This window comes from Engystomops pustulosus, chromosome 2, assembly GCF_040894005.1.
Source record: "Engystomops pustulosus chromosome 2, aEngPut4.maternal, whole genome shotgun sequence".
Lineage (NCBI taxonomy): Eukaryota > Metazoa > Chordata > Amphibia > Anura > Leptodactylidae > Engystomops > Engystomops pustulosus.
Window position 1 is genome coordinate 164,954,251 of NC_092412.1, and position 14,079 is coordinate 164,968,329.

Genomic DNA, 14,079 nt, shown 5'->3' on the forward strand with positions numbered 1-14,079 from the left:
GGTCTACTGGCACCTGAATCCCCAGATGTTTAATCAACTTTGTTCGCCAGCAGAAAGGGAAGTGGTCCCTGACAGACTGTACTTCAGTATAAGGGAGAGATGTTGAGCATCTTGGAGTAGTTAAAATTAAAATAACTCAATTGGCCATACCTCTCGAATTCCTTCAGTAAGGTGGGGAGTGTAATCCTCGGTTGGGAAACATAGAGCAAGAGATCAGCAGCAAAGAGTGCCATTTTGTATTGACACTGACCAACTTGAATGCCATGTATGCTGGGATCATTTCTGATGGCTGTAGCTAAATTTTCCATTACTATCACGTATAGAAGGGGTAAGAGGGGACTTCCCCGGCACGTTCCATTTCTAATGCGCATTGGTTTAGAGAAGAACCCATTAGCCCTGACTCTAGCAGTGGGCTGGTTGTATAGGGCCTGACCCTCCCCCCAAACTTCGGACCAAGCCCGAGGTGCGTTAGAGTGGCCGACATAAAGCCCCAGTGCACCCTATCAAAGGCCTTTTCCGCATCTATTGATAGAAGACAGGAGGGGACAGACCTCTTCTGAGCCTGTTGCATGAGACTAAAAGTCTTGATCAAGTTTTCGTGAGAAGAGGGGCCAGGCGATCTGCCAGGACCTTAGAGTATAACTGCAGGTATACGTTCAATAGTGATATTGGTCTGTGATAAGGGGTCCTTGTCAGGCTTCAACAGTACACTGTTAGCCTCCAAGGACTGGGGTTGAAAAGCTGTATGTTGGGAGATGGCATTGAACATCTGCGTCATGAACGGGGACAGTGTTTCCCTGAACGACTTATAGAAGGCAGGAGAGAATCCGTCTGACCCTGGCCTTTTCCCTACCGGTGTGTTTTTTATAGCATCGGCTACCTCTACTTCACTGAAATCTTCACTGAAATTCTCTATCTCATCTGTTGCTATGAAGGGCAAAGCCGTCTCTTTTATGTAGTCTTGTATTTTTCTGGTCATGGGTGACTGATTTACGAACCCTTGATATTATATAGCTGAGTGTACTACGCGCCAAACTCCGAACTGATTTCGGCCAGGTTGTGTTTCCCCAGCCCCAACGGTCTTGATGCGAGGTATGTCCGTTGAGCCTGATCTAGGGTGCAGGAGTCTAGAGAGCTGGCGTCCACATTTATTTGCGTGTTCATAAAGGCGGACCTTAAATTGAAACAGCGTTTTACTGTCTAGTGAGGCCCTTTTCTCATCTCTTATTAAAATGAGGTCAGCAGGGTCTTCAGTGGACCGTTTTGCCTTATGACGCTGCTCAAGTATTTGTAACCACTGTAGTAGGGAGGTGAGTTTAAATGTGTTTTCCTTCTTTAATCTAACTCCATGCTCCGTAAAACGACAACATAACTCACATTTGAAGGCTTCCCACTTCATCGGTAGGTCCTCTGAGCGGAGGTTCTGCATAAGGGAATGACATTCTATAGTATGTTTGATTTCCCGTGAACCCTGCTAGATCTTGAAGAATTTTCCTACAGGCTGGGATTGGGGAGCGATTGGCTAAGTACAGAATTGCAAGGGTGAAAATCCCCATAAATTTGTATTTTGATGAAAGCGTCCTTTTCTAACAATCTGTCCAGAAGCACATGCGGGATGCAGCGGTGGACAGCAATAGAGACTCCCTTATAGTTTGACAATGGGTTAGTGCTGTGGAACCAGGTGTTAAAATATCGGTTTTTGACTTCCGGGTAATGTCCAGTTTTGAAGTGGGTCTCCTGTAAAAATAAGATTTTCACACCCTTTCTATCCATTCCATATAGTATCTGTGATCTTTTCTGAGGAGTGTTTAGGCCCCTGGCATTCAAGGATCCAATCTTTAAAGTTGCCGTGAGGCGTCCGCTACTCAACAGCTATCAGGAGGGAAAAATTATCTTAGATAAGGGATTGAGGGAAGGGAGGGAGCCCGGGAAGTAGTGCTGAAACTTAAGCCCTGGTGTAGGGACCCCTTGAGATGCATGGATCTTAGATATGTGATGACGACAGGAAGGTGGGGGCTAGACACAGAAAGACACTCACACTCACTAACAGGTAACCCGATAACAGATAAACAAAATATATATAAAAAAAAAGGCTTAACCTATTCCAGTCGTTACAAAGGTAGGAATTTGTAAACTGCGTGTGCAGACTAGCTAAATACGCTGCCCTGAGTGGAGACAGGCCGAACCAGTAAGTGAGCCCACGCCCGAGGCTCCCGTGTCTTGATCTAAATAACTGATATTATCTTAAATATGTGTAACCCAGCTAACTAATTATACATCAATAAGAATACTTTGCAAAAATAGAGGAACAAATATTCGCTTGCCACAGACCCTAAATATAGAAAGGATACTCTCGAAGAGCTGTGTGTTATCTGTGGACGAGCAGACTTTAAGTTCTAGTCCTGTGGGCGCCTCCGCTGGTCGATGGGCCATTTCCTATTGCCATTTCCCACCCTTACTCTGGGTGCACGTTGAGGGAGCGGACGTGGTTGCTGTCACATCGGAGTTGGGATTGATGGCCAGTCCGGAAAGTCCGTAGCTGACAGTTTGAGGGTTTTTGCCACCAATGCCGCATCTCCCGGATGACGAATCACATAGGTGAGGCTGCCATGATGGATTTAAAGCCTAAATGGGAAGCCCCACTTGTACGGTATGTTACGTTGTCACAGGATTTCCAGCAAGGGCCTTTGTTTTAAGAAGCGTCAGTCTGGAGAGATCGGGTAACAGCAGTACAGCAGTCCCTTGGTATGTGATTCGGTTTCAAGACCTCGCTTTAGTCATTACGGCTTCCTTTATTTGGTACCGTTGCACCCTGCAGATTACGTCCCTAGGAGGATCACATGAAGATGGACGGGCATGCAACGCCCGGTGGGCCCTATCCTGTTCCAGGGGGTGTCCTCCGGTACTTCTAGTACTTTGTTAAAGATAATGCGGAGAGCTTCATGTAGATTTGCAGAATCTACTGTTTCTGGCAGCCCCTGTACCCTAATGTTGTTCCTCCTCCCTCTGTTTTTGGAGTCCTCAATCTGGTCTGAGAGGTATTGCAGTTGGTAGGCATGAGTCGCTAGTACGGCTGTATGCGAATCTGTTTGGTTTTGTATGGCTTCCAAGGCGGGACACATAGCACTCCATATGTTCCTTCGTGGGTATTGCCTTCAGATGACTTTTGAAGTTGCGCAATTCCGTCAGACCAATCTAGAACTTGTGGTAGTATTGTAGCTTGCTGTGTATTAAATGATGGAGACATAAAAGCTTGTGAGGTAGATGATGTGGATAGGACTGGAGATGTACAGATGAGGGGTAGCCATAGGATCCGGTGACTGCGTCGCCACAAATAGTCGTGGGGACATCGTTGGGGAGAGTAGAGTGTGTGTCTGCGCCCGTTGTCCCATGGGTCCAACTGAAGCGGGGGAGTCAGGGGATCCCAGTTTTTCCGTCGGTTGTGGTGCCACGGCGTACTGAGATGTGTTCCGGGGGTCTTCTGGCCTGTTATAACATGCAGCTAGGGCACTTTCCCGTGAATCAAGTGATGCTTTAGTGAGCAGGTGAGGTAGTGTGTCTGTTGTGCGCCCCTGCATCACATATACTGGCAGGGTGTGACCCCTGGGATTGTAAGAGAAATGGAAAGGGGGGGGAGGGACCGGTCTGAGATCACCTTATCCCCCCTGCTCCTGCACCCCTCTGGCGACACATCAGCCAATCCCTCGCTCACCTGGAGATGAAGGACCGGCTCCTCCGATGGCACCTGTTGCCTGATCGCCGCTGGGCCTGGACGAATCCTCTTCAGCCGACACGCTGACAGTGTCGCCTCGTCTCTGACTCCTGGCCGTTCCTTCCCCGGCATCTCCTTCTCCGCTGAGCTCAGCGGTGATGTTCCGCCCCTAGGAACGGTTGACCCACGGTTCTGTGGGGTCCCGTTTGCTGGACCGCGAGATGGGGTGGTCTTCGGACCCATGTTCTTCGGACCCATTTGGATTACTGTTATAAAGCTGTAAGGCCATCTGGACACAGTGCAGGTGATAGTTGAGAGGAGGACACTGTGAAAGTTGAAATCTATTCTGGAGAATAGCTCCCTGAGACTGCATGAGACTGTAATGCTATTGAGGGAGCACCTTCAGTGACCGACTGCTTCACCCCAAGTCAAAGTCCTTCCTTCTAGCTGCGATCAGGCTGTTGAACAAAGAAGGCCCAAACAGAATTAACCTGTGCTCAACTCCTAACCAGTCCCTGCAGGTCCCATCCACAAATATCAACTGCCGATCATTGCTTTTCTTCTTTTTCTTGTCTTTTTATCTCTTTTCTTTTCTTTTTATCTTTTTTCCTTCTTTTTGTTCATTTATCCCTAATAATATTGTTCTGTTATTGTTTGTTCTACATTCTCTGTATTCTCTCTGCTGCTGTAACGCTGTGAATTTCCCCACTGTGGGACTAATAAAGGATTATCTTATCATAATACATTTGTAAGAGACCTTACTGTTAGAAAATATTTTATTAAAGGCGATGATACTAAACCACAGTAAATATTTAGCAGTACGGTTCCTAACAAATTTAGTAATTCTGATTTTGATTGTTGTTAAATGTCATGCAGTCACTGGACACACATGATAACAAAGTAGGTAATGCCACCACCTTTAACATCAAAAACACATAATTCTCTCCAGTAAAGGAGAGAACCGACTATGAGATTACAAGAAAGAGTACAAAAGGATCTAAGGATATTAACAGCAAAAATTATGCAAACAAAATTTAATCTCTCAAAAAGAGATATATGTATATATTTTTTTTTCTCTTCCTTGTCTCCCAGTGGTATGCATCCAGATCCTCACTAGAACAATACGGCCGCATCCCGGACTCGCCACAGCAGATTTTCATGCTTCATAGCTTATAATCGTCATGGGTGGTGTCTGCCTCTTTCCAGTGGAGATCATTAGTAGTGATATTGTCTTTTACAATTTTGGGGGGGGGGTCTCCTGACTTCTTACTTTAGTGACCTCTGACAACAACCAGCTCAGAGGCTTTAATTGAATTACTACAGTGACCGTCAATAACAAATCAAGCACCCGATTCATATGAATTATGTTGTATTTATTAGCAACCACATATATTTTCTTTTCTGGGAGATCTGTACACTATTTCTAATGTATGATCCATGTTTGGAACATGGTTTTAATGATGTAATATTGTTTTTTTTATATCTCACTAAGGGTTATGACATCAGCATTGGGCCAAAATACTATTGTCCGGAAACACATAAAAGACACTATGTGTCCTCCCCCTCCACATGCTGAAACAATCATGAGTAAGAGCACAGAAAGTGCTTGAAATGCGTCGATGTCCTGAAAATATGTTTTGGATGCCATAATACTTCTGGAATAAAGGCTTTTTAATTTCTCCTCAACTTTCCTGTTGCAAAAACTGATCTCTGGCACAAATAATTTAGGTCAGCATTATCTTATGAAATACAGATATTAAAAAATATTAAAAAATCTATTTTAGAGTTTTGCATCCTACTATCCTTATGTCTGTTATGAAGATGGGACAAGGAAAACCACGCCTCTTTTGCTACCTTGCAAGGGCTGCCTTACAACTACGCAAAATGTGCATGGTTTTAGTTGTTCCATCTAGGAAAATGTATTTGCATATTTTCCAGAATCCCCTAGTGGACCATTGATGGCAAGGTGGCTTTAATTGGCAAACTTTCAATAATGAGAACTATTACTCCTTGACCCAGTGTCCGTTATTATTATTAGCTCACGGCTTCTGTTTGGCAGGGCAGCAGAGACGTCCTTACAACATACATCGGTGTGATGCAAAGAGTCCTTTCCCTCTCAGTGCGGTCAGTTTGTAAAACACGAAAATGCATGGTTCATAAGTCACTTACTGACCACATTATTGTGAAATTTACCTTAAATTGTTTAGGGATCTTATAACTGTGGATTGCCTATGCATTCATGTACTACTTAGATTTTGTTTTTATATCCTATTTGTAATCCTATTTTTTTTTCCCATAGTATATCCACTCAGCTGGTATCATTCATAGAGTAAGTACTATCTATTTTATATGTGTTTAATAACCCTATATATGAAAAATGATTTAAAAGTTGCTAACTGATTTGTGTATATGCCAATAGTCTCTGCTTATTTCTGTTTTAGTTGAAAAAAAAAACTAACATGTTATGTGAATGAAGTGTATGTGAATATTTTTATCTCTTGCATTCTTTTACAGGATATATATATAATGGATGTAGGCTTTACAACATAATTAAAACTTGGAAGATTTCTCACTTAAATAATCTGTAATGTTTCAACAAACTTTGAACTTAGTGGGGGAAAATACCTATTTGTAGAAAGGAAAAGAACAGTCCGTCATTTCAGCGTCAAGAAAAAATTATTCCTGTTTTTATTACAGGTGGTCCCCTACTTAAGGACCACTCGACTTACAGACGACCCCTAGTTAAAGACGGACCCCTCTGCCCACTGTGACTTCTGGTTAAGATCTCTAGATGCTTTACTTTAGTCCCAGACTGCAATGATCAGCTGTTAAATGTCTGTAATGAAGCTTTATTATTATGATTATCTAATGATAATCCTTGGTCCAATTACAGCAAAAAATTTTGAAACTCCAATTGTCACTGGGGAAATACATTTTTTGGTCTGGATTTACAATTATAAATGTCAAGGAAAATATTAATCTTGCATGTGTAAGATTTGTTTAACTAGGGCAATTACTAACTTTGTTGAGATATATTACAATCGGCATCTATTGAAGCTCCAGGCAGCGTTTACAACATCCTGGAGATCTTTACAGCCAGATAAACTCTGACCTGCAGAATGTTCTGTGGTGACTTCAAAAGCCATTTGGTCACCTCTCCTCTGCAACTACCCCCCCCCCACCCATTTATACATGTTGCCTGGGAAACAAAGAACTGTTTAACCCCATAGCGCAATAAGACGTACCCTTACGTCTTACTGCGCATGGGGGAGTATGAAGAGGGCTCACAGGCTGAGCCCTCTTCATACTCACCGGGCATTTGCTTCATAATGAAGCAAACGCCCGTCGCTAACACCCGCGATCGGTGCTTGCACCGATCGCGGGTGTTAACCCTTTGATCTCCGCCGGCAAAGCTGCCGGCGGCATTAAAGAGCCGGCGGCGCGTGGGCGCCGCCATCTTGGTTCCGATCGTCACTCCCCGTGACGTCACTGGGGAGCGGCGATCCGTTGCCATGACAGCCTGGGATCACACAAAGATCCCAGGCTGTCATGATCGAGGCTATCTATTACAATGTGCGATCTGCACATTGTAATAGATGGTATGCAAAATCCCCATATACTGCCATACTGTAGTATGGCAGTATATGGTAGGATCAATCAGACAACCTAGGGTTAAAGTACCCTAGGGAGTCTGAAAAATAGTAAAAAAAAGTAAATAAAAAAAAGTAAAAAAAAAAAAAATTATATTAAAAAAACATAAAAATTCAAATCACCCCCCTTTCCCTAGAACTGATATAAATATAAATAAACCGTAAAAATCAGAAACACATTAGGTATCGCCGACGTCCGAAAATGCCCGATCTATCAAAATATAATAACCGTTTTTCACTGCGTTTAACCCCGTAGCGGAAAATAGCGCCCAAAGTCGCAAATGGCATTTTTTTGCCATTTTGAAAAATAGAAAAAATTTTATAAAAAGTGATCAAAAGGTCGCACAGTCCTAAAAATAGAAGCATTGAAAACGTCATCAGAAGTCGCAAAAAATGACACCACTCACAGCTCTGTACACTAAAGTATGAAAAAGTTATTAGCGCAAGAACACGGCAAAATGAAGAATTTTTTTTCTGTACAGGAGGTTTTAATTTTTGTAAATGTATGAGAACATTATAAAACCTATCCAAATTTGGTATCCTCGTGATCGTATTGACCCAATGAATGAAATAGACCTGTCATTTGGGGCGCACAGTGAAAGCTGTAAAAACCAAGCCCACAAGAAATGGCGCAAATGTGTTTTTTCATCATTTTCACTGCATTTAGAATTTTTTTCCCGCTTCCCAGTACACGGCATGGAATATTTAATACCATCACTACAAAGTGCAATTTGTTACGCAGAAAATAAGCCATCACATAGCTCTGTACACGGAAAAATAAAAAAGTTATAGATTTTTGAAGGTGGGGAGTGAAAAATAAAAACGCAAAAACGAAAAAGGGCATGGTCCTTAAGGGGTTAAATATTGCTGGACTCTCCCCCCTCATTAACACTTTGGCCAATCCTGAATGACCTTGTGGACTAATTAATAAATGGGAGGTTCTGAAACCTGAACCAAACTGAGAAGAAATAAAACAATATGAAATACAGGAAATGGGGTTTGCTTTATGGGGGCTACTTGACAAGCTGGGTGTTCCATATTTCTCCCACCTCCAGGGAATCATGATTTACTTTAAAGCGTAACCGTCATTCCAAGCAAAAAAAACCCCTAAAATACATAATTCTGCTCCAGGTGTCCCTGGGAATCATTCCTCAAAGTATATTCCCCCATAGCAACCATGGTTTCCAGCTCTCAAAAAACTACAATCAACAAGATGGAGTGGCGGAGCCTGCCTCCTGTCACCTCATCACAAGCACAAGGTGCCGACCAATGAGACCAGAGCTATCTATCTATCTATCTATCTATCTATCTATCTATCTATCTATCTATCATCTATCTCTCATATTTTTCTATCTCCTATCTGTCTTTCTATCTCATATCTTTCTATCTCCAATCTATGTATATCCTATCTATATCATATCTATCTGTCTATCTATCTATCTATCTATCTTGGAGATTGTCTCCTGCCACTTACTTGTGTGAGGTGATGGGGGGGGGGGGGGCTGCAGATTCTGTCTGTGTCTTGTTATACACAAGTGTAGGGAAAGCTGAGGAGAGAGAAATGCAGGTGCTTGGTTACTACATTAGTGAGGCCTTCTCCCTGCACATGGCTGAGTGCTGGGGCAGTGACACATGTGGTGATCAGCTGATTGCAGGGAGAGGGGGGCGTGTCTCTTCCTCCGTAGTCTGGCTTCTTTATGAAGACGGAATGTCCATAGTGACAGCTATCTGAGCAGTCTCTGCCATCTAGGAGAAGTCTGCAGAATACAAGAGGAAGGAGCAAGATTCAGGTAACTAATCCAATTGCAAAAGTGCTTAAAATTACCTGCCCTACAACATATGAAAAGTTTAAAATGACGGTTACACTTTAAGTTGTAAGTTTCTGTTATTTTTCTCCCTTTTTATTTATTTATTTTTTAAATCAGATAATTTTTATTGAAGCAACTCCATCGCATTTTCCATTTACAACATTGAGGACAAATCCCAACAAACATTCCCCCCCCCCCCCCCACTGGCCCCCATCCCAAACCCCAGTACAGTTCTGTAGGAGTCCGTAACTTGGTCTTCTGCCACGGAGGTAATTCTGTTCATGTTCTTGCGTATCCATCTTCATGGACAGCAGGATATCATCTTAGTTATCCCAATTACCTCAGACATGCATCGCTCATTCCGACACTAGACACCGCCGATATTATTTGTATAACTTCTCACAAACATAGTAAGGCCGTCTCAAAAGGACATAGGGTTTATCAAGAACCTGGAGGGGAGACCTGGTGTAGCAATCCATGGTCCCCACACGGCATCAAACTTTTCATAGCCTTTCTTTTTTTATATACTCCCTTTTCTAGCCTGATTACTTAATTGAGTCGTTCCTTCAGCTCCTTAATAGTGGGGGGAAGCGGTTGGATCCATTTGGACGGTATTAATTTGTGTGCCTGATACAATATGCGGGACATGCCAATAATGTCATGTGATGGTCATATCATCTTCCAGCAGATCCGTGGGGATGTCTCTAATCGTATTCAATATACCTTAAAAATAATATCCAGTACTTTTTTTTTCCAATACCCACCTAACTGTGTACATTCCCAGTACATATGCATCAAGTTTGCTTCAGGCATGTTACATTTTGGGCAGTTTGAGTCCGACCTGGCCACTATTTTAGCTAGCAGAGCTGGCGTTTTTTAAGCCCTGTGCAGCAATAGTAGTTTTGAGAATCTCCTGCTCTCGCTGAGGGAGAGCACTGGTGTTAGGGAAAGGATAGTGTCCCATTGAGTGTCTGTAAGTGGCTCTATATCAGTCTCCCATTTGGATCTGCTGGAGAATGTGGTGCCTTGAAGGAATTTGTCTTGCAGTGCCCCATACAGCAGCGAAATGGGCCCATTAGAGGAGCCAGATAGCAGGAGTGATTCTAATACACCCAGTCTATGCACTGTCATGTCTAGAGGCTGCTTCTCGGACTTATAAGCATGTCTTAACTGCAAATACCTGAAGAAGGCAGTGTTTGGTATTTGATATGCCTCCTTAATGGTTTCAAAGCTTTTTAACTCCTCATCGGTCTGAATCTCTTACATGGACACAATGCCCCTACTGGACCAGAATTGGGGTTCTTCCATTTTCATGAATTACCCAAATGTTGTATTATGCCAAATGGGTGTGTGGCCACTCACACCTGTCAATCCCAGCATGCTCTTCCCTCTATCCCACACCTTCTATTGTAACACCAATGTGGGGTATACTGGTCTCATTCTCTCCCCTCTTCCTGCCTCAAGAACGTGTATGGCCCATGGTGAGTCCTCTGTGGCTATCCGGCCCCCTGTTCCATATTCCTCTCTTGTGCCCCACCCCCAGAAGTGGTGTAACTGCGCTGTAATGAAGTACACCCAAGGATTTGGTACTGCTAGGCCTCCGTCCCCCTTTCCTCTCTGAAGGGATTCCAGTTTAATTCTGAGGTGTCCTTTTTTCCTAATTAATCCCCTAAATATTGTGTCAACTCTGTAGAAGTGTTTCCTAGGTATCCATACTGGGGAGTTATGAATAATAGCTGTGGCATTAAAACTATCTTGATTAAATTACATCTGCCTACTTCCGTTAGTTTTAGCTTACACCAGGTGTTCACTTTAACCTGGAACCGGTCCAACAGTGGGAGCAGATTGTTCTGCACATACTCCTGTGGCCTGCTGGATACCACCACCCCCAAGTATTTAAATTCGCTAACTTTTTTAAGGGAGAGAGAGTCGAGCGGTATGTCAGGGTTAAGCCCATCCTCCGGGACTAGGACTTGTCTCCAATTAATTTTGAGACCAGAGTGGCTGCCGTATTCCGTGATGAGCTGTATCATTGGGTGCAGTGAGCTATATATACGTCCCCTAAAAACAGCAAATTGTCATCTGCATAGAGTGCAACCCGCTCATCCGTGTCATCGCATTTAAATCCCACTCTCTGGGTCTCTCTGATCTGGCAAGCTAACGGCTCTATGGCCAATGCAAAGAGGAGGGGGGATAATGGGCAGCCCTGCCTTGTCCCCCTTTCCAATACAAAGCTATCTGATAGTTTTCCGTTTGCGAGTGGCACAAATTTGGGCCCAAAGCCCATTCTACCTAACACTGCCCATAAAATCTCCCACTCAACGCCGTCAAAAGCCTTGGCAGCGTCGAGAGAGATAACCGCCCTTGTGCCGGTATAACGGGAGGAGACATGCATGACGGTAAATAGTCTACGTATATTGTCCAATACTTGATCCTTCTATAAGGCTTGGGCTTCTTCCCAGTTATATTTGGAGCTTTTATCTGGGCACACTATGAACTGTCCCTCTGTATCATTTACGCGCTTTTCCAGTTCCACCAGTAGTCCCCTGGATTTGGTTTTATACCTGGAGATGCAGGCGAATAGTAAGACCCTTGCTTCGCCTTTACTGGCGTTCCATAATGCAAGAAGTGGGACTGAACCTTCATTGTATTCTAAGAATCTCTGTAGATCCACCTCCAACTCATTTCCTAGCAATTCTAACCAAAATGGATTGACTTTACACATTGTTCTCGCTCTGTGGTGCATGGTCCTATATACTGCAGGCCAGATATTCTACACCCCTTACCTTGGTCATCATATGTTCTGAACCTATTGCCAGATCCTAGACCTGCTACGATAAGAGGCCGCATAACAGGAGTATGCTCTCGAAGTAGGGTTGCGGTATCTCCAAATTTCCAGCAGCCCCACCTCCCCTAGCACCCTGGCCAGTGAAGTGTGAGGTGTAGTTTTGGCAATGGATTTTGATGGAATTTTCTGATGGAATTTATCTAGGAACAGATAGTTATTGAAATCCCCTACTATTAGGATTGAGTTTGTGGGGGAGTCAGCAGCCAAACACAGAATGTTTCAGTACGTCCGCCGTGTACAGTGGTTGTATTGTAGTCCTTGAGTGCAGAACAGACACGCATACCTGCCCTCTGAGTCAATGAATTGTCTGGAGCACTGAAAGGGTATGGACCTGTGGCTCAGCACACTAACTCCCCTGGCATGAGTGGTGTATGTAGAGTGGAATTGCTGCCCTACCCACGGAACTTTCCCACAGTGTCAGCTGTATAATGTGTCTCCAAGAGACACACAATTGTCAGTTGGTATTTTTTGAGTAGCTGGGATAAAGCACAGCTCTTATTGGCATCTCCCATACCCCTCACATTCCATGCAATAACATTAAAGGTATCCGCCATACCTTCCTGGGATTATATACAGTTGCGTGTGATTCCCTGAAGTGTGATGCAGTCATATGGGCCTTACAGTTAGCCAGAATTGTACCGGTGGTATCTAATATCCTGATCCTTGTAGCTGTGAAAGTTCCTGCTTGGTGAACAAGTAATATCCGAGGTAAACCACTCCGGTGCGTATAACAATAGACGTATGGTCCTGGCATCAAATCAACACAACTCCAAGAAGTTAACTATGGCAACTGAGCAGATAGCTCCCATCCCCCATATGAGAGTAGGATATTACACACTCCAGGTTTTCCCAGGGTCACTCCCTTTCTGGTCGCTGGATGCGGCGTTCATTAATATCAAGCCAGTTCATGGCCTCTCTCGGCTGGTCGAAGAAGTGGGTCTCACCCAAACCTACTACCCGCAACCTTGACGGGTATAACATGGCATATGGTACCTGCGCCGAGTGCAATCTCCTCTTCACGTCGGTAAAGAGGGCTCTCCGTTTCTGAATAGTAGAGGAAAAGTCCGGATAGAAGGAGACTCTGTGACCCCCCACATTTTGATATCCGGTTTATTTCTCGTGTGGCAGAATATCAGGTCATGGTCCCTGAAGTGAAGAAGCTTTATCAGTATGGGTCTGGGGCCGCTCCTGCTGGCAAGGGTCGGGTCGGGACCCTCTGGGCTCTTTCAGTGGCGAACATGGGCGTCAACTGGTCTCGCCCAAAGGTGGCGATTAGCCACTGTTCAAAGAAAGCAACTGCGTCTCTCCCTTCCGCTTTCTCCAGAACGCCCACTAGACGAACGTTATTTCTTCTAAGCCTGTTCTCCAGGTCGTCCGTTTTGTCAAATAGTGCACGAACATCCTGGTTACATCTTTTTGAACATCCTGGTTACATCTTCTTATATCTCTTTGCATAGGTGGAACAGCATCCTCCACAGTGCTAATCCTTCCCTCCATCTCCTTCACTCTTTCATTAATATTATACATATCATGTGCAAATCAAGGTTGGAATTACACAGAGCCACAGCAGATAGAACATCTTGGAGTGTAGGCTCTGTGGCTGCCTTTTCCTTCTCTGCTGCTGTTGCAGAATGCGTGGGGGTACTGCTGCCCTTATCACGAGCAGGCCCTTTGTGGTGTACATAGCCCCTGGGCAGGCTCTGGGGTGGGTGTCACACTGGAGCTTGAAGGTCCTGCTGCTGCTGTCTCAACAGGACTTGCAGAGCTGGGGCTGACAGGGGCCATTCTCTTACTTGGAGATGCCTGGGGGGAGGTGTGGGCGAATTAACTGAGCCGCACTGCGGCCGCCTCACTCCCCTCCTTCTGCTTACTTTCGCGCATCGGCGCCCTCTTGGCCACTCGCTCTGGCTGCTTCCCCTTCTCTCCTTTACCACAAGTCGCGGCAGTCTGTGCCGGCATCTGAACGCTCCCACCGGGTGTGATGGGGCAGTGATGTGCGGCGTTCCGCTCACCGATGACGACAGGACTGGTGCTGGTGCTGTATAAGGTGTGATTTATGCT

At 44.5% G+C, this 14,079-nt stretch overlaps 1 protein-coding gene across 4 annotated transcripts in view; it reads left to right on the top strand.

Annotated features, from left to right (window-relative positions):
• The window catches only part of LOC140118847 (mitogen-activated protein kinase 14), a 337,108-nt gene that overhangs the window by 88,169 nt on the left and 234,860 nt on the right, over nt 1-14,079 (top strand). For 2 of the 4 annotated variants that reach the window (XM_072137218.1, XM_072137217.1), the window contains exon 5: nt 6,012-6,041. The exons of the other annotated variants lie outside the window; for them this stretch is intronic. In XM_072137218.1, coding sequence (XP_071993319.1) covers nt 6,012-6,041 — 30 coding nt within the window. The remainder of the gene's footprint in view (nt 1-6,011; nt 6,042-14,079) is intronic. 4 annotated transcript variants of the gene reach the window in all.